The sequence below is a fragment of the Gigantopelta aegis genome, chromosome 2 (genome assembly GCF_016097555.1).
Source record: "Gigantopelta aegis isolate Gae_Host chromosome 2, Gae_host_genome, whole genome shotgun sequence".
NCBI lineage: Eukaryota > Metazoa > Mollusca > Gastropoda > Neomphalida > Peltospiridae > Gigantopelta > Gigantopelta aegis.
In genome coordinates, this window is record NC_054700.1 from 38,766,629 (window position 1) to 38,787,617 (window position 20,989).

Genomic DNA, 20,989 nt, shown 5'->3' on the forward strand with positions numbered 1-20,989 from the left:
AGTTAATTCATTGAATATAAAGTTCTACTGTAAGTTAATCAATTGAATATAGCATTCTACAGTAAGTTAATTCATTGAGTATAAAGTTCTACTGTAAGTTAATCAATTGAATATAAAGTGCTACTGTAAGTTAATTCATTGAGTATAAAGTTCTACTGTAAGTTAATCAATTGAATATAACGTTCTACAGTAAGTTAATCCATTGAATATAAGGTTCTAATGTAAGTTAATCCACTGAATATAAAGTTCTACTGTAAGTTAATACATTGAATATAAGGTTCTACTGTAAGTTAATCCAATAAATATAAAGTTCAACTGTAAGTTAATCAATTGAATATAACATTCTACAGTAAGTTAATTCAATGAATGTAAAGTTCTACTGTAAGTTAATTAATTGAATATAAAGTTCTACAGTAAGTTATCCATTTAATATAAAGTTCTACTGTAAGTTAATCCATTGAACATAAAGTTCTACTGTAAGTTAATCCATTGAATATACAGTTCTATTATAAGTTAATTCATTGAATATAAAGTTCTACTGTAAGTTAATCCATTGAATATAAAGTTCTACTGTAAGTTAATTAATTGAATATAAAGTTCTACTGTAAGTTAATCCATTGAATATAAAGTTCTACTGTAATTTAATCAATTGAATATACAGGGGTGCAGAAATGAAAAATATTTCACTAGCCCACTGGACCAGAACCAACTAAAATTTACTAGCCCTCAAGAATTTTACTAGTCCACCAGTCTATATAACAATGTGTTATTGTTTAACAATACACTGTCTTCACTTCAAATGTTGTACATATGTATTTAATTAAAAAATCATCATTAAGGACACTTGCTAAGTGATCAACATCACGTGGCAAACAAAATTGAAGTTCTAAAATTCAAGTGACACCCCGCAAGTATTTAACAATACCATCTATTCAAAACACAACGGCAACATACTTTCATTGTAAATAATTCATTTCTAGGAATTACTGGCACTTGAAAGTCTGACGTTATCAATGTGGTCCATGTATTGATGTGTATTTCATCATGTTTTTTTAACCGTTTGTTTGACTGGTTTGGAATTTTAGCATGTGGAGTCTCAGATTTACCGTCAGTCAGCCCATCAGACTGGTAGTTGCATATTTTAACTTGTTCATCAGAATATTTACTCACATTTGTACTTTCTGCACCCTTGAATATATATAGGCTATTTCATGGGGGGGGGGGGGGGTAATACAATTTGTATGTCAATGAGTGATGTGTGAAAACCATATTTTCACAACTTGTGAAGCAATGAGTGAAAATATGCTTTTCACACATCATGAAATGGTCTGTTTATTATATACATCTCTCCTAATTTTTGACAATATCTTTCGCTTTTTGGTAATATCTTTTGCTTATCCTATCAAAAACACGTAACAGCATGATATATTTCTTCCTATGGAACTTTTCCAGAAAATTTACTTGACCATAGACTTTTAAAAAGAAATTTGAATAAAAATTATCTTTGTTAACATTTATTTAATAATACTGCTGTGCAAGCACACTTGAAAAAGCAATCCTCCAAAAACTCCCACAAAAACAAAACGAATCGAATGCCGTTAAATTCTTATACTTACAGTTGTAATTGCACTTCATATCCGTTTTTAATAGGTACAGTTGTTTAAATTACATTTTTTTTTTTTTTAAATACGATCAAATGCATTTGTAATCACCAAACTTACATACGAAGAAATGAGAGAAAGGGAGATAATTTAATCATGCACTTTTACAAAAAAGTAAATACGATTTCTATATTTTCACTGTAGCTAAAATACAGTGAAAATATGACTTTTCACTGGATATCACTTTTATGGTTTCTGTAGATCTATATATATCATTGCTATTTATATAATAAAAGGGTCTACTGTAAGTTAATACATTGAATACAAGGTTCTATCATATATGTAAAAACGCATGTACTTCTGAGAAGTAATGGCTATGGATACGAGCTCTTGTCTGTTTAAACATCATAGTCTCTTGTTTCACTCTATTGTAACTTTCCTCGCCTTATAACCGTAAATAAAATGTGTTGAGTGTGTCGTTAAATAAAACATTTTCTTCCTTCTATTGTAACTTTATCCAAATATGTTATGGATGTGTTGATTAACCAAACTTTGTGTCCATTTTCACACGGATTGAAATTAAGATTTACATTAAAAAAAAATATATTTTTGGATCACATTAGCTTTAATTACCTATCAATGGCTTCAGTTAATTTCTATAGTATAAGAAGAGAAGAAGAAGAAGAAAGAATGGTTTATTTAACGACGCACTCAACACTAATTACGGTTATATGGTCTGAGGGGTGTTTTTGTGTGGTTTTGGAGCCGGCCTCGGTAATATTGTGGTTAGGCCATCGGACATAAGGCTGGTAGGTACAGGGTTCGCAGCCCAGTACCTTCTCCCACTCAGAGCGAGTTTTAACGACTCAATGGGTAGGTATACGGCCAGATAGCTGAGGTGTGTGCCCAGGACAGCATGTTTAAACATTAATTGGATATAAACACGAAAATAAGTTGAAGAAATGAAAATGTGGTTTTGGGGTTTTTTTTATTTAGTATAAATATTATCATTTGAAAGTAAGATTCAGAGAAAGATCTCTTTAATGGTTTAATAAAAAACATTTCTGCAGGAATTGGCAACCCTCGAGGAAATGAAAACCCATTTCTGTTGGCGTTTGGTGTCATGTGGTTCCGCTGGCACAACTATCTCTGTGAGAGGCTGAGTGCGACTAACCCGGACTGGAGTGATGAGCGACTCTTCAATGAAGCCCGCAAGCTCGTTATTGCCCAACACCAGGTGAGAATCAGGGGCCAGTCTAGGATTTCACTAGTGGAGGGGACTTTATGCCTAAGGTCTCACTACACGGATATCATCTGCCATTGAAATCCATGTTTAAAGGGACATACCCTAGTTTTTAAACACTAAGACATATTTAAAACTATTAGAGCTGTTTTTGATAACTGAAATCATACTTTTCTTAGATTGTATTGTGTAGATTATCCATTTCCATACATTCGAAGTGTTTTTGATCATCCTGTTGTTTTTAATAGCACAGAATGCATTTATCATATTTTTAAAAATGCACATGCGTCTGAGAAGAAACAGTTATGGAGTAGAGTTTTAGTCTATTTTTAGAGGGTATTTCACCATTTCAAAGTCACAGTCTCATGTTTCACTCAATTGCAACTTTATCCAAATGTTTTGTATTTTAACTAAACTTAGTGTTAATTTTCACAGGTTGAAACTAGGGTATGTCCCTTTAAATTGCCCAACTTCAAATGAAGATTGCTAACTTGGCACTGACAACATACACCATTGGGAACATACATTATATAAGCATTTATTTTCACTCCAAAATTGAGAACATTTCTGTCTCAGGTTTTTTTCTATATCACCACATCTGGCTGTAGTACCGGTCCAAACAGGTGGTTCATTAACCAATTCATTCTGGCTGTCTTTTCCGCAATACACTCATGTCCCAAAACGTTAATTTACAATGTTACAAAATAACATGGGCAAAATACAGCCAGAAGGCTTACCATTAAACAAATTGTTTTAATTCTTCCTCAATTCCTAGAAGTGAATATGTGAACTACAACGTATGCCACAATTAGGAACTATAGTGGACAATGATGAATGGACTCTCACCCAGAAGTGAACTGTGTAGTGAGACCTAATGTTTAAGTATATTTTTTCTCAATACACCCAACCCCTATCCCACTTTGCTTTCCAAAAAAACCTTTTGTTTTAATTTTTTAATTGCTTATCCATAAGCGCAAAATGTTGGGTTTTTTTTTTTTTTACAAATATTTGTTAATTTGTAATTCTCATGAATAAGTAAATTTGGACCACCATCCCTGCTGCAAAAACTCATGCCTGCTTATGCATTGATGAAAGTAACTTGTATCAGTAATCGAGTTTGATGATCTCCAACCACCTTTCGAGTCCATGTTTGAGTATCACACGTGGCATGTGTTGGTAACCAGGATACAGGCATATACACTCATCACCACACCAAATCTACATGTATGTATGAATGTCAGTGTCACATGATGTCTTTTATCCGAACCAATGGGGGGGTGTACATCTATCATACACCCACACCAATGTCGATCCATGACAGAGTGTCATGTGTTTCATCACAAAGAAGTCCCCGTCCCCTCTTCTTTTCTCTCTCTCTGTCTCTCTCTCTCTCTCTCTCTCTCTCTCTCTCTCTCTCTCTCTCTCTGTCTCTCTCTCTCTCTCTCTCTCTCTCTCTCTCTCTCTCTCTCTCTCTCTCTCTCTCTCTCTCTCTCTCTCTCTCTCTCTCTCTCTCTCTCTCTCTATCTATCTCTCTCTCTCTCTCTTTTCTCTCTCTATATATATATATATATCTTTGTCTCTATTTTCTCTTTCTCTAACACTTTCTCTCACACTTTATCGTTCTCTGCAGGTCTCTGTCTCTTTCTCTCTTTCACACCCCTATCTCTGTCTATCCCTGTCTCTGTCTGTCTGTGTGTGTGTGTGTGTGTCTCTCTCTCTCTCTCTCTCTCTCTCTCTCTCTCTCTCTCTCTCTCTCTCTCTCTCTGTCACTATCTCTCTTTCTTTCTCTCTCTTTCTTTCTCTCTCTCTCTCTTTTTTCTCTCTCTGCTGAAGTTATCAGTAAACAAACATTCCTTTCCCTTTCCTTCCACAGAAAATTGTGATGTATGATTGGCTTCCAGCCTGGCTACAACGCAAAGAGAATAGCGACTTGTTTCCAATACCAGCATACAAAGGCAAGTTCATTCATTTTCATTCCTGTATCCAATTAATATTTAAGTAGACTGCCCTGGGTACCCATATCAATAGCTTGAGTATCATAATAAGAGAGACGTTGGTGACCACAGAGTTCACCTTAATTTATTACCAGCCCACCCCCCACCCCCCTTAATAAAAGCCCCAAAATTTAGGTTTGGGTGCAGGAAATTGTGCAGGGGAGTCTAGACTGATGAGATAAATTTTTAGAGGGGTGGGATCATGCTTCCTGAGCAAATATATATACAGTGGACTCTGTCTAAACTGGATTCACTTGGGACCAATGAAATGTGCCAGTTTAGACAGAGTGTCGGTGTAGACAGATTCCATCCAGAGTTACAGTTCTTGCAATATAGTGATCAGAAAATACCAACATTAATAAAACGCTATATGCACCAAACATTTGGACTATGTGTAAAACATTTGTCAAAGCATCCAGTTTAGGCAGAGTTTTATTCATAATAAATTAATGGTAGCTGGACGGGACTTTAAACCTGTGCTGGTTTACACAGAAATCTGGTTTAGACAGAGTCCACTGTATATTGTTTTTAATTTGCTTGAAGTAAGGGAAGGTGTCCCCCAAAACCTCCCCTCTGCAAACCCACCTGAAATTAGTTCTGCTTTTCGAAGTAGGCATAATGTCAAATGAACACAATACATAGATATAAAATAGATCTAAAAACTTCAACATCATACAGTTAAACTGAAATCAAAACAAATGTGTGTTTTTTAATAATGGAAATGACATATTTCCACATTCATTGTTGTTGTGTTTTTTTATTTGTTTTTTTTGTGTTTTTTTTTAGTCTTATTTAAAAAACAAAATTAATGATTGAGATAAACAATGGTGTTGTCTCTCTGCTTTACCCTGTATTATATTTGGCTGATAAAAAAATACAAAAAAGTACAATTTTAATAAACATGCATTTTTGCTGTAAACAGATATTGTCAAACTACACTGGATACTACAGTACTATAATAGAGACTGCGGCTTTAAATATAGCGTGTTATTTTCCAGGCTATAACCCTCACGTTCACCCAGGTGTTTCCCAGGAGATGCAGACGGCCGCACTGCGATACGGACACACCCTGGTGGTCTCGGTTGTTATAACAAGGTCAGTGGGTAATACTGATGATATTACACCACCAGTTTTCACAGAATTATGGCTCTTGAATTTAGGAGATCAAAATAAAATTGTTGAGAGCGGTAGGGGACATGTATTGCTTTAGCACTATTCTCAAAATATTTGTTTCCCAAAGACCATATTTTATTCTTAATAGGCCATATTTCTTTTGGACTGTTGCTTTAAAAAAAATAACAGCAGGCCATATTTTACTTGATATTTGAAGCCCTGCAAAATAGTCAGATCAGTGTTTCGAAAATGTTGGAGTGTCTTGTTTATGCACTTCACATCAAATAGGGCAGGACGTCCATTGGTAATGCGCTCGCCTTGATGTGTGGTTGATTTAGGATCGATCTCCGTTGGCGGGCCCATTTGGCTAGTTATCGTTTGTGCTATCCTGTCTGTGGGATGGTGCATATAAAAGATCCCTTACTACTAATTAAAAAATGTAGCAGGTTTCCTATCTAAGACTATATATAAAAATTACCAAATGTTTGACACCCAATAGCCGATGATTAATAAATCAGTGTGCTCTAGTGGTGTTGTTAAACAAAACAGACTTTTAATTTTAGCTTTCACATCAAACAAATCAAACAATCATCATTAATCAATTTATTATACCTCACAGATAATTAAAAATATTAATGCCAGTCTTCATGTTTTTTGGCCATGTTCATGTCATCAGAAATGGCAGCCATTTTAAATTTTGCTGTACTGCTGTAATATTCATTATTTAAAGACTTGAATGTACCTTTTTTACTCTTGAGGAAACACGTATTTACTTCTTGACACCCTTTTTTTTCAATCTTTTTTGTAAAGAAAACTAGAAAGTGGTCAGTGCAGTAGAACGACTATGCCAATCCGAGTGGGAGGGGGACATCAGGCTACACTAGAAGGCATCCGTTTGTGTCAGTCCTACTGGAAATCACAGGTAGATTCACACATAGAGGATATTTCATGTTTCTTTGTCAAATATGATTTATATATTATCGAGTGAAGTTTGCAATCATATTTTACGAGTCGCGCTATGATTGCAAACTTCACGAGATGAGATATAAATCATATTTGACAAAAAGCATGAAAGTTTCTATTTATTACATATAACTTTGGACAATTTACCTTTTTTTTTAAATGCCAGCTGCAAAATAGTTCCAGCTTTCTTACAGTGAAGATAACACTTTCTACAGTGATGATAACACATTTTTGAGTGAAATAGTGAAATTTTCACTCTAAAATGTGTTATCGTCACTGAGTGGCTGATAACATTTTTATTTCACTGATATTTTAAGATATTTCACAAAATGTTATGTTATAAATTTTCATATTTAGGATATCAAATCCTTTTATTATTATTTTTTTTTTTTTATTATTATTATTATATTTTTTTTTTTTTTTTTTTTTTTTTTTTATTATTATTTTTTTTTTTTTTTTTTTTTTTTTTTTTTTTTTTTTTTTTATTATTATTATTATTATTGTTATTATATATATATACAGTCAGACCTTGTTACAACGACCTTCGTTATCACGACATTTACACCATCTGACCATATATTGTCGGAAACGAACGTACATCAACGTTATTCTGTTCATTACACCGGAATTCACACCTTCCGACACTGACAGAGCAAATTGGGAACAAACGTGCATCTCTTTACAACAACATTTCGTCGCCAGCCGACAGTGTCACATGTTTTCCGAGTTACCAATGTCGGCTAAATCTGTAGACGTGTAATGCTTTTGAAAATAAGTCTTTTGTCTCCTTCAATTAATGGATTAACTTCGAACAATCAAGGCTACTAGTTTTATAACATTTTGTAAATGAAGTAGGTAACAATCGATTAGATTCACAGTAAATGCGCCTTAATATTTAATAATGGTCTGTGATCCATCCCCGTCATTGTGCCCATTGGGCTATTTCTCATTTCAGACAGTGCACCACGACTGGTATATTAAATGATGTGGTATGTGCTATCATGTCTGTGGGATGGCGCATATAAAATGATTTTTATTTTCCCCGTTATGAGGGCCTGCTGGGGTAATAAAGTTATTTAATGAAACTTATTTGGAAGGAAGAAAAAAACTTTAGATTGATCTTGATCGTAGACTCTATTAACATGGCCCCTTTACCACTATGGTTTCGAGCATGTCCGTCTCAGGCCATATCTCTGGCATGGCCAATGAGATGGCCTGGGACGGATTTACATTGATCAAAGTGCACATTACTCAATGTCAGAAGTTATCTCCCTTATGTTTAAAGTGCACATTACTCATGTACTGTTACGGTTTATCTGCCTTGTTTTCAGGAAGCGATATCGGAAGGACCGGGACTCGATGCACTGTACCTTGGTATGGCGCACACCTTGGCTGAGAAGGAAGATCACATCATTGTCGATGATTTGAGAGGTACATACACAGCACGGTCTAGACATTTGTTCCTACAAATAAAAGTAACGTGTGATTAATTTCAGATATTTTCAGTTTACAGGTTTCTCCATTTGGAATTCATTTCTCTTCTGATAACACTTCCAGAAAAGAGAAATGTTAACAGTGTAGAGCAGTTTAAAAATTTAAACAAAAAAAATTCATTAAAAGTAAAACGATAAAAGGCAGCTGTGAAAACACTCACTACTTTCCATATCCAGGGAGTGTGAGTAAACAACAGCTCACCTGTCATGGAGAGCCCAGATTATTGCACACTGATCTCTAAAAAATTATAAAGATTAAAATTAAATAAAGAAGAAATTAAATTTTAAGTAAATATGACAAATCTCAACTCACTGTTTGTTTGGGGTTTTGGGTTTTTTTTGTAATGTAATTAAATACAAAAGTTTTTTGAACCGGCCTCAGTGATGCAGTGGTTAAGCCATCATACTGCAGGCTGGTAGGTACAGGGTTCGCAGCCCGGTACCGGCTCCAACCCAGAGCGAGTTCTTACAGGCTCAATGTCAGTAGGTGTAAAGCCACTATACCAACTTCTCTCTCACTAACCACTAACCCATGTACTGTCCAGGACAGTCAGCTCAGATAGCCTAGGTGTGTCCCCAGAACAGTGTGCTTGAACCTTAATAAGCATGAAAATAAGTATTAAAAAAAGAATTTTTAAAAAAGAAGATAAGTTATATTGGCTCTATCCTGTTCAGGACGAATGGAGAATTCTGTTGGTGGCGTAGTGGTTAAGCCATCGGACTACAGGCTGGTAGGTACAGGGTTCACAGCCCGGTACCAGCTCCAACCCAGAGCGAGTTCTTAAGGGCTCATTGGGTAGGTGTAAGGCCACTACACCCTCTTCTCTCTCACTAACCACTAACCAACTAACAACTAACCCACTGTTCTGGACAGACAGCCCAGATAGCTGAGGTGTGTGCCCAGGACAGCGTGCTTGAACCTTAATTGGATATAAGCACGAAAATAAGTTGAAATGAAATGTTGGGCAAGCCTTGCAGAGTTGCCCGTTCTTAGGTTAAAGCCAATATATTTTTAGCTGATATTTTCTTGGACCAATTTAAGTGTTTCCCTGCTTTTAATATATAGAGGATAATAAACGAGTTACCATTTATTATCAAATTTATGTCCCAAGTGAAATAATTTTCAGTTGTCACGAGCTTTAGCAAGTGACAAATGAAAATTATTTCACGACGGGCATAAATTTGATAATAACTGGTACCTAGTTTGTTATTCTATTCATTACCTCAGCTATTTTTTCTCTAAAAGTCTTTATTTTCGACGCACATGCACAAAAGCCAACCTGTATAGGAACGATGTAAATCACTTTACGCACTGTTCTGAGAATTACTATAACATTGTAATTTAATCACGTTCATAGATAATTTAAAAAAACAGAAGTTCTCTTTATTCTGCTTCCAAATCTATAATGAATTGCATTAAAATGACATTTTGTTATTAATTTAACACCAAAAACAGAGACCCGTAAAGGCAAACTCTTTAAACTACATGACGTCATTTTGTGTGTTTGTCAAATCGTGATGATGTCATATTTAGTATCGACAAAGTCATTGGTTTGTAAGCGTCAAATTGTCCAATAGTATTGTTCGTTAGACCAATGCAGAATATTTCTCACTGAGAAAATATGGAAAATATTTTCCGTTATGAGTGACCGCTGGGGTAATAAATAGTGAATACTACATGAGTGGCTGTCAGATACCCTTTATCATACAAGTTGTTGTAAAATCTATCTAATGAGCAAAAGCAATTTGGATACATTTTTAAACAATGAGTTTTAAGGTAATGGTACCTAACGGATATGAATGTGGTATTTTATTTCTCAAATATACCCTCAAAAAACAGATTTTAACAAAATTGAAATGTCTATTATAACTAAAACCTATTTAGCTAACTTATACATCACAGACTAATCAATGTCAGGTTAACTATACATCACAGACTAATCAGTGTCAGGTTAACTATACATCACAGACTAATCAATGTCGGGTTAACTATACATCACAAGCTAATCAATGTCAGGTTAACTATATACGTCACAGACTAATCAATGTCAGGTTAACTATACATCACAGATTAATCAAGGTCAGGTTAACTATACATCACAGACTAATCAATGTCAGGTTAACTATACATCACAGACTAATCAATGTCAGGTTAACTATACATCACAGACTGATCAATGTCAGGTTAACTATACATCGCAGACTGATCAATGTCAGGTTAACTATACATCGCAGACTGATCAATGTCAGGTTAACTATACATCGCAGACTGATCAATGTCAGGTTAACTATACATCGCAGACTGATCAATGTCGGGTTAACTAAACATCACAGACTAATCAATGTCGGGTTAACTATACATCACAGACAAATCAATGTCAGGTTAATTATACATCACAAGCTAATCAATGTCAGGTTAACTATACATCACAGACTAATCAATGTCAGGTTAACTATACATCACAGTGTAATCAATGTCAGGTTAACTATACATAACAGTGTAATCAATTTCGATTGTGCTATTTTTTCCCCATTGGATGATATTGCATTGGCAACCTGGTCATCACTTAGGAACATTTTGTAATATTGTATAATTGCACATGTATTGCAGGTGATTTGTTTGGTCCCCTGGAGTTCTCTCGGCGTGATTTGGGTGCCATTAACATTCAGCGAGGTCGCGATCACGGAATACCGGGATACAATGCAGTACGGAAGGCATATGGTCTTGATCCTATCTATTCATGGAATGATATCAACAACATCAGTGCTTATGACACCACATTAACTGACGTAAGTTTTAAAGAAAGTAGCACAAATAACAAATCGGGTATGTCAGGTCTTTGGATTGCACCAAAGCTGAGGTGATAAAGAGTGTGCCCAAAATAAGTATGCCCAAAATAAGTACGCCCAAAATAAGTACGCCCAGAATAAGCAAGCCTCAAATAAGTAGTACACCCAAAATAAGTACGCCCAAAATAAGTAGTATGCCCAAAATAAGTACGCCCAAAATAAGTATGCCCAAAATAAGTAGTACGCCCAAAATAAGTAGTATGCCCAAAATAAGTAGTATGCCCAAAATAAGTAATCCCAAAATAAGTATGTCCAAAATAAGAAAGCCCAAAATAAGTATGCCCAAAATAAGTAGTATGTCCAAAATTAGTACGCCCAAAATAAGTAAGCCCAAAATAAATATTCCCAAAATAAATATGCCCAAAATAAGTATGCCCAAAATAAACAAGCCCCAATTACAGACATGCCAATTTCAAAACATTTCACCTCAAAATCAATACAATGCTAAGCTGTTAATTAGATTAAAATAACTATAAATGCATTTCTGAATAGGCCTATGTACAACTCTTTTTCAGCCATTATTAACATTACTGTACTAAAAAACAGGGCTTCTAGATTATGGTAGCCCCACTCCCATGGTTAGTGTTATTCAATGTTGTGCTAGTTAATTACTACTAGCGCTATGCCCGATGGCTAGTGAATTGGGTTTTTTTCAAATGTTACATATTTTGTAAATATGAATATCCTGTCCCCACTCCAACCTCCCAAGGTTAATTATTTTTAAGGTCTATCTCCCTCTTTATGTGACATATCTGATTATTACTAATATTTAGTAAAATTGTATTAAAGTAAAGTAGGGCTAGTGAATTTTTAATTGTGGCTAGTACATTTTTTAAATCACTGATCCCATGGCTAGTGGATTTTATAAAAATTCTAGAAGCCTTGTAAAAAGACTTTGGTGTGCTCAGAACAGACAAAAACGTGTTGTGTCCAAATTAGTGAGATCTAAAGACTATTCTATAGTCTGTTTGCATCAAAAGGGAACCAATGAATTGGCATATACATGGACATACACCTCAGCTATCTGGACTTTCTGTCCAGGACACTGGCTTAGTGGATAAGTGAGAGAGAAGTCGGTGTAGTGGCCTTACACCTACCCACCGAGTCCTTAAACTTGCTCTGGGTGAGAGCTGGTACCGAGATGTGAACCCAGTATCTGCCAGCCTTGAGTCCGATGGGTTAACCACTATACCACTGAGGCCAGTAGTATAATGTCTTGGTTCCTGATAACATGAATGTATTTACAACTGGTTTATGCAGGGCACAATATTTTAAAATTATGGGTAACTGAAAATCGTCTCACATGACTGTTTACCCCCAGTTAGGCCTACCAACTATCCACTTACGTGAATTTTATTTGATAACTGATAAGTTACTATTCCTGTACTTACTGAGTCCCAGTGGCATAGGAAGGTGCCAAAAAGTGTGGGGGGGGGACACACTTTTACACTATTACAAAGCAAATACATGTATAAAGCAAAATATCTGAAAAGTGGGGCACATGTCCCGCTTGCCCACCCACCCCCACCCACCCCCCTCCCGCCCTGCTTCCTTCGCCAATGCTGACTATATATAACCAATGTTCAAAATTTTTATTTTGAACAGATTGATTCTGCATTGATGGTTTACATAAAAAAAACATTGTGCTCTACTTGCATGTATGTTTCATCTTCCTATGGCTGATATTTGCATCGTTATGATATTGCTCCGATAACATGTACTCATAGTCTTGTTTTAACTTTCAGATTTTTAAGCAACTTCAAAAGATGTACAATAATGATTCTGTTCCTGATAACTTGGACCTATTTACGGGCGGCCTCCTAGAGACGACCCCCGATGGACCAGGAGATCTGTTCCGTAACATAATGCTCGAACAGTTTGAGAGAATCCGAGATGGTGATCGCTTCTGGTTTGAGAATAGAGAAAACGGGTAAATTATTTCCTTTTTCTTCTTTATCTTTATATTGGGCATTGGCAAAACTGGCATACGTGTGTTACATAATCAGTTGTAGTAAAAGAACAAAACGTTACACATAAACCCAGTTAAAATAGGTACTGTTGAATTGTTTTACTTAGAAACAAAATACATTTTAATTTTTAACTGCCAATCTCCTGTATGAAAGGTGAGCTGGGATTTTGCTCAATTATAAAGTGCTCACCTGAAATTCGATGGGTCACAAGATTGATTGCCCTTGATGTATCTTGGGAGTTTTTCACATTCCAACCAGTGCCTCATAAACAGGAACACCAAAGGTCATGGTATGTACTGTCCTGTCTGTGGGAAGTTGCAGTAAAAGACCCCTTGCTGCTTTACCAATAGGTGTAGGCTATGTGGTAGCAGGAGGTTTCCTCTCTCTTTCTCTCGATAAAGTTTACTGAACATTATAAGATGCCAATTATTTATTTATTTATCTATCTATCGCACACACACACAAACATGAACACAAACACACACACTTGCATGCACACACACACACACACACACACACACACACACACACACTTATGCATGCATGCACACACAAACATACACATGCACACACACAAGCACACACACACACACACACCTACACACACACACCTACACACACACACACACTCATACATACACACTCACATGTACACAGGCACACACACACACACACACACATGTACACACAGACTCACACATACACACACATATATATGCACATCCATATACACAAATGTATACACCCACACACAGATTCATACATATACACACACGCACGCATGCACACACACACACACACACACACACACACACACAGACACACACAACACAAGCAAGCTTAAACAAATGTGCACAAACACACACATACACACACAACACAAGCAAGCCTACACAAATGTACACACACACACACACACACACAACCATCTTGTTACCATGGTAACGATGTAATCTTGTGTTTCTCTCTTTTCTTCAGTTTATTTACCGATGAAGATCTACAGTTTATCCAGGATACTGATTTAGGCGATATTATTTCTTTGACTACTGGTATCACGAGATCTGAGCTGCCAGTTAATGTGTTTTTCTGTGGTAATTATACTAGTTACAACAAGTTATGGGCCAGTATCAAATGTTATCTTACTTTTTTTTTTAATTAAAAAATATATATATTCAGGTGTGGTGAAAAGGTAATTAAAAGTAGGTTACTGTGTAATGCATATTGTATGTACACCAGCCTTTTACTGATAGCTTGTTTGTTTGCCAGTGTAAAGCATATGGTAAATGCATAAAACAAATCCAAAATTGTTAGGCTGTTTTATTTTTGTTTGTTTGCCAAGCAGGCCACTAGCCTGAAAAAAAACACAAACATGGTTGATGTAAAACTCTTTTTCATGTCTGAATAGATTTGAAAGGGTATAAATGTCTTTGCAATCTGGTTTTGGATAACCATGCATGCCACCAAGATGGAAACTGAGCATTTAGGACTGTGGTCGAGCCCTGTTTGGTCGATCTGAATGATGGCATATCCATGAGACAAGTAGCGAGACTACCAGACTATACTTTAAACAATTACCTATTATAAATTAATATTTATAGGATATTAAACGAGCTTCCATTTCGTCTCATGTTTATGTCCCGAGTGAAATAATTTTCAATTGTCTCGAGCTTTAGCGAATGACAATGAAAATTATTTTATGAGGTAGCGAGTTTAATATCCTATTTATTACCTATTATCGATCTTAATTTATATCACTCATCTCGTTTCGTTAACGTTCCTGTAAGGTTGTAGTAAGCCAATCGATGACGTCATCGTGTGACGTCAAAAGTGTTACGTCCCACTTGGCATTCTAGTGGGACGTATCACTTTGATATGTACCAGGATATTTTTAACCATATGGGTAATAATTAATATAACATTTGTTTTCCTCTGTAAGCTGTAACCATGAAGCATTTGATTTCTTAACTTTGCATAGAAAACTTTGTATCATAATTTAGTATCATTTCTCTGCACTGCATGACAGCATTAATTTAAATTAATTTGTGGTGGCCCGAGCCTAATAACCAATGGCGTCAGGCATTGGGCCACCATATTCTAGAACCTCTGCATTATTTGTCTTAAGCTTTTTGGCATTACACCATTTGGTTTGACTTTGTAAATGTTTTCTATTTTTTTCTTTACAGATGGCAATAGTGCTACATGTGACTGTTTAGCTCCCGGCAATGCGAGCCTTGACAAATACGAGAACTGTGAGCCGGGACTTCAGACGTACGATTATTTCTCCGGCAGTGAGGCCTCCTTCGCTCTCACTCTTGTCGCGCTTGGATTGTGTGTTCCAAGTAGGTTAATAATAATAATAAAAAATAATTTAATTTCTGTTACATTCATTATAATTCAGAGGCTGGACATAGTTCAGTGGTACAGCACTCGCTTGATGCGCGGTCAGTTTGGGATCAATCCCCATTGGTGGGCCTATTGCGCTATTTCTCGTTTCAGCTAGTGCACCACAACTGGTGTATCAAAGCCCGTGGTATGTGCTGTCCTGTATGTGGGATGGTGCATATATATAACAGATTCCTTATTACTAATGGAAAAATGTAGCGGGTTTCCTCTCTAAGACTATTTGTCAAAATTACCAAATGTTTGACATCCAATAGCTGATGATTAAAAAATCAATGTGCTCTAGTGGTGTTGTGAAACAAAACAAACTTTAACTTTCATTATAATTTAATGTCATCCCATTGGTCCAATCGTAGTGATGCAAGTTTGTTCATTTCTCAATGAAAGTAAAAACATAATGTCAGTATTCCTTACTCTGCTTTAGCAGTACTCTCAAAAAACTTGTTCACTTACATTTGGTTTTATTCAGTTATCATTGGTTTTATTCAATGACAAGTGGTTTCATTCAGTTACCATTGATTTTATTCATTTGCAATCAGTTTTATTCAGTTACAATCAGTTTTATTCAGTTATGATTGGTTTTTATTCAATGACAATTGGTTTATTCAGTTACCATTGATTTTATTCAGTTACGATTGGTTTTATTCAATGACAATTGGTTTTATTCAGTTACAGTTGGTTTTATTCATTTGCGATCTGTTTTATTCAGTTACAATTGGTTTTGTTCAGTTACCATTGATTTTATTCAATGACAATTGGTTTCATTCAGTTGCCATTGGTTTTATTCAATGACAATTGGTTTCATTCAGTTGCCATTGGTTTTATTCAGTTACAATTGGTTTTATTCATTTGCAATCGGTTTTATTCAGTTACAATCAGTTTTATTCAGTTACGGTTGATTTTATTCAGTTACAATTGGTGTGATGATACTTATGGCCAAGAGCAAAGAGAAGACAATGCAACAAGCAAAGCGAAGATCTCCAAGAAAACTGGATGGCGACCCAAACAAATTTACAGGTAGAGATCTATCCATGGGACTTATATACAGGTCACTGTCGGTCTTAAAGTGACAGACCCGAGTTTTCAAACACCATGACATGTTTTTCACTATTAAAGCCATTATTGATAATTGAAATCAGGCATTTAATAGATTTTATTATTTAGAGTATCCAGTTTTCATACATCTGGTCATCCTGGGCCCGTGCTTATAAGGACGTCACACGCACACAATTTGTATGGCATTGCCATGACATTACTGTCTCAGACTCTATTAGAGTCTCGAGTCTAGACTCTAAAAGTTTTATAAGCACCAGGCCAGGTATTCGTAATAACACAAAATGCACTTTTCAGATCTTTAAAAAAACATACATAACTCTGAGAAGTAAAGGTTATGGAGACGAGAGCACTCTATTGTAACTTTATCCAAATGTATTAATTACAGGTTTGAGGATTCGCCAAACTCGGTGTCCATTTTTAAAGGTTGAAAATAGGGTCTACGGCTTTAATTGAACAGTTTCAGTATTAATAGAGTGAGAAAAACAAATAACGGAACACTTGATATTGTGCACCAATATGTAAATAATAATAAAAAATAATAATATAGGATTGAATGCCAGTAATGTGGGATTGAGTATGAGTAACAGGATGAACTTCCTGACACATGTACGAGAATACTGGTTGCAGTCACTCTTTGCTGTCAAATCAAAGACCGTGGTATGTGCTATCCTGTCTGTGGGATGGTGCTTATAAAAGATACCTTACTACTAATGAAAAAATAGAGCAGGTTTACCTCTCTAAGATAATACATCAAAATTACCAAAATGTCTGACATCCAATAGCTGATGATTAATAAATCAATGTGCTCTAACGGTGTAGTTAAACAAACCAAACTTTAACTGATATTTTGTTTTGAAGATTCAGTGACTTTTTATTTTATAATCATCTGATATTTTGATAAGGGGAATTATTTTATAGTCTTCGTTACTAATATTTTCAGATATTTTATTGAATGTTATAGATTAAATTTCAATATTTTCCCCATAATCATCCATCATCTGGCATTTTAATTAGGAGATTTATAGAGAGCTCATTTTGAAATTCTTTCATCATGTAATATTTTAATTAAGAGATTTGGAGACGGTTTATAAACACCATCTGGTATTTTAAACAGAAGATTTAGAGACAGCTCATTTTGAAATTCTTTCATCATCTAATATTTTAATTAAAGAGTGTTGGAGACAGTTTATAAACACCATCTAGTATTTTAATAAGGAGATTTAGAGAGCTCATTTTGCAATGTTTTCATCACATAGTATTTTAATTTGAAGATTTGGAGGCAGTTTATAATCACCATTTAGTATTTCGAACACGAGATTTAGAAACTGCTCATTTTGAAATTCTTTTCCAGCCACGGAATGGGTAGGAGCCACGTCAGGCGAGCGGAACGTGATGATCGAATTGAAGCGAGACAGGAAGAAGATCGTCGTCATGGATCTGGTGGGGAAGACGCTCAGGCTGATTGATCTGCGGCACTCTGACAAAGTTCGAATCCGCATGTCGGAAGATCGACCCATGGACCTCATGTCTATCCGCGTCCAAGGAGAAATTGATTTGGTGTGCAGGTCTAATTTGAAAAAAAATTCTATCAGAATCCATTTGGATTCTTGCAACTTTATGTGATGGGAATTCAAGAGAATCCAATTATTTTCAAAGATTTTTTTTTTTTTTTTTACAATGTGCTATGTGACCAATTATTTTGGAATTTGAATACATAACATAACTATTATATAGATTTGTAAATTACATTTTGCAATGGTTGTTGCTTGAACATTGGATATTGGACTAAGTGCTTTAAATTTGTTTTTGGTAAAGATTTATGTTACTGAAAACTAAATGGAGTCTCATGATTTTCAATTACTGAAGTATTAATCTGAATCAGATTCATAGATTCACATTAAAAAATCTTTTAATATGTTAATTTATATTAATTAAATGTAACTGTTGTGATATGTTACAAATTGATTTGGTATGTTAAGATATTTATGTGGAATGTGAAACATTTGATATGTTTATTCAAGAGGATATTAAAATTAATCTGATATGTTAAATTAAATATATTCATAAAGAATGTCAAATTCATTTGATATATTTATTCATAAGGATACTGAAATTAATTTGATATACTAATATATTCATGACAAAGGTGTAACTTTTGTTATGTTTATTCATGAGGAATTTGGAATTAATTTGATATGTTAATATATTCATGAGGAAGGCATAACTTGTTTTATATTTTTATTCATGAGAAAATTGACTTTAATTTAATATGATAATATATTTATGAGGAAGGTTTAACTCATTTGGTATGGTTATTCATAAGAAAATGTGTTTAATATATTCATGAGAAAGGAGTAACTCGTTCAGGAAGAACTTAAAATTATTTTGATATGTTAATATATTCATGAGGAAATTGGAACTCACATAAAGACAGCAAACTCAAGATAGTCCATTCTTTAAACAAATATGTCCTCGTTTTTTAATGCAGGTCCTTCGATTTGACTCATCGGGGACTCGGGATTCAGCCGTGCGTAACTTAGAGTCATTTCTCCAAGATATTGGTGTGAACCGAGAAAAGATTTCCTTCAGTTCGGCAACCATCATCAAAGAGGCGGAGACCTACGACGACAGGAAACTTCTGTTGGACAAGTTTTTCAGAATTGTTTGTCTGCAGGTATGAGAAATAGGATGTTTTAATTATTAAAGTTATTCATTGAACATTTACAGGCCCCTAGAAATGATATATTAAATGTCTGTAAGCACAATAATACCAGAATTTTAAAAAACAAAAACAGCCTTAACTTAGGTCTTACTTTCATGTGAGATTTCATCCACCATGGTCCACTATAGTTGCTAATTGGTTTAAACAATATTTTATTCCCAATTATAATGCTGGTTGGGGATTGGCAACAGGCAAAATGTCTATATACAATTTGAAAATGTAATTCAGGTTTACACAAGATGACAGGCCAATGGTAAATTCCATGATTCCAAATCTTAAAGGCATATTCCCACGGGCAAGTTTACTAGCCTGTTCGCAAGCCCAGGTCAATCAAGGATAATAAAGGTGTGGGGGGGGGGGGGGGGGGGGGCTATATGCCTTTAAGAGTGGGAAACAAAATATAAAATATAAATCATACGTTTTAGATATAATAATACATGGTCAATAATTCTCCATTACTATTACCTAATACTTATATAACAAACATTATGTTTGGAAACATTGATATGTTTGGGTATTGTTACATACACACAATTATAACAAATGTTGCACTTGGCCTTCCATATGTTTCGTGTCCACACAGTACCTCTGGAAAATTCATGCATTTAAGTCAATAAACTAGTACAAGTAAGTAGTTGTGTGGACACCCAGCTACTATAGACTGGCACTTAGTGCATTAATTGAAATCAAAATTGTTTAAAGCAGTTACAAATTCATGAATTGATTCCACTGTTCTTAAATTTATGTCCGGAGGATAGTCATTTCTACTAAATAACAATGTTTTGAGGTCAAAACCACTGTTGTAATAAAACTTTCTATGGCGAATATTATCATACAAAGGACATGTAAACAGAAAATGAAGTGTATTTTCAAATGGATAACCACAGCTGCATGACGGATTGTCACTAATATATCATTTGAACCTATGATCATTTAGATCACTACATTCTAGGCGAAGTCTACAGTGAACTATTTGATTTAAACACATTCCAAATTCAAGAAATTGCTTATTCGGACGGATTTCTTTTTAAAAGCAGAAAACAAATAAAAATTTGTATTGTCGGTTCCGATATTATTCCAGATACGAATTCCAGATGGTAAAAAAGAACTTTTATAGAATTCTATTTTAATATATACAGTTTGGAATTCGCCAGTGTTATGAAGAGCGTAATTTGAATTGTTAGTTACTTTTGGTGGTACCAATGATGATAGATAGTTGGGAGTTAGACCTTTTACCATTTTGTGAAGAATACACATTTTATGGAATTCACGGCATTGCGATAGAGATATAAATCCAGTTTCGTTACATATTTTGTCATGACTAGTACCTCTAACTGCACCACAGTTAGTTCGAAGGGCATACAAATGAAGGTTTTCCAATAATTTTGCCTGAACTTTAGGGCAGTTGTCCCATATGTAATCACAATAATCAAATATAGATAAAATAAATGTTTTGTATAGCATTTCAAGTGTTTTCCTACTCAAACGGTATTTTAGACTTCGAAGACAATTTATCATGGGACTAACCTTTTTCAGATAGTTGTTCAATGTGACAATGCCATTGTCCATTACTCTGAAACGTAA

General features: G+C 35.0%; 1 protein-coding gene across 1 annotated transcript in view; it reads left to right on the top strand.

The window, feature by feature from the left end:
* LOC121385129 (dual oxidase 2-like) overlaps positions 1–20,989 on the top strand; it is a 72,692-nt gene that overhangs the window by 16,237 nt on the left and 35,466 nt on the right. The window contains exons 7-18 of the mRNA XM_041515670.1: positions 2,672–2,838; positions 4,718–4,799; positions 5,837–5,933; positions 6,762–6,873; positions 8,246–8,345; positions 11,019–11,197; positions 13,003–13,187; positions 14,206–14,318; positions 15,411–15,566; positions 16,537–16,644; positions 18,035–18,240; positions 19,172–19,357. Coding sequence (XP_041371604.1) covers positions 2,672–2,838; positions 4,718–4,799; positions 5,837–5,933; positions 6,762–6,873; positions 8,246–8,345; positions 11,019–11,197; positions 13,003–13,187; positions 14,206–14,318; positions 15,411–15,566; positions 16,537–16,644; positions 18,035–18,240; positions 19,172–19,357 — 1,691 coding nt within the window. The remainder of the gene's footprint in view (positions 1–2,671; positions 2,839–4,717; positions 4,800–5,836; positions 5,934–6,761; positions 6,874–8,245; positions 8,346–11,018; positions 11,198–13,002; positions 13,188–14,205; positions 14,319–15,410; positions 15,567–16,536; positions 16,645–18,034; positions 18,241–19,171; positions 19,358–20,989) is intronic.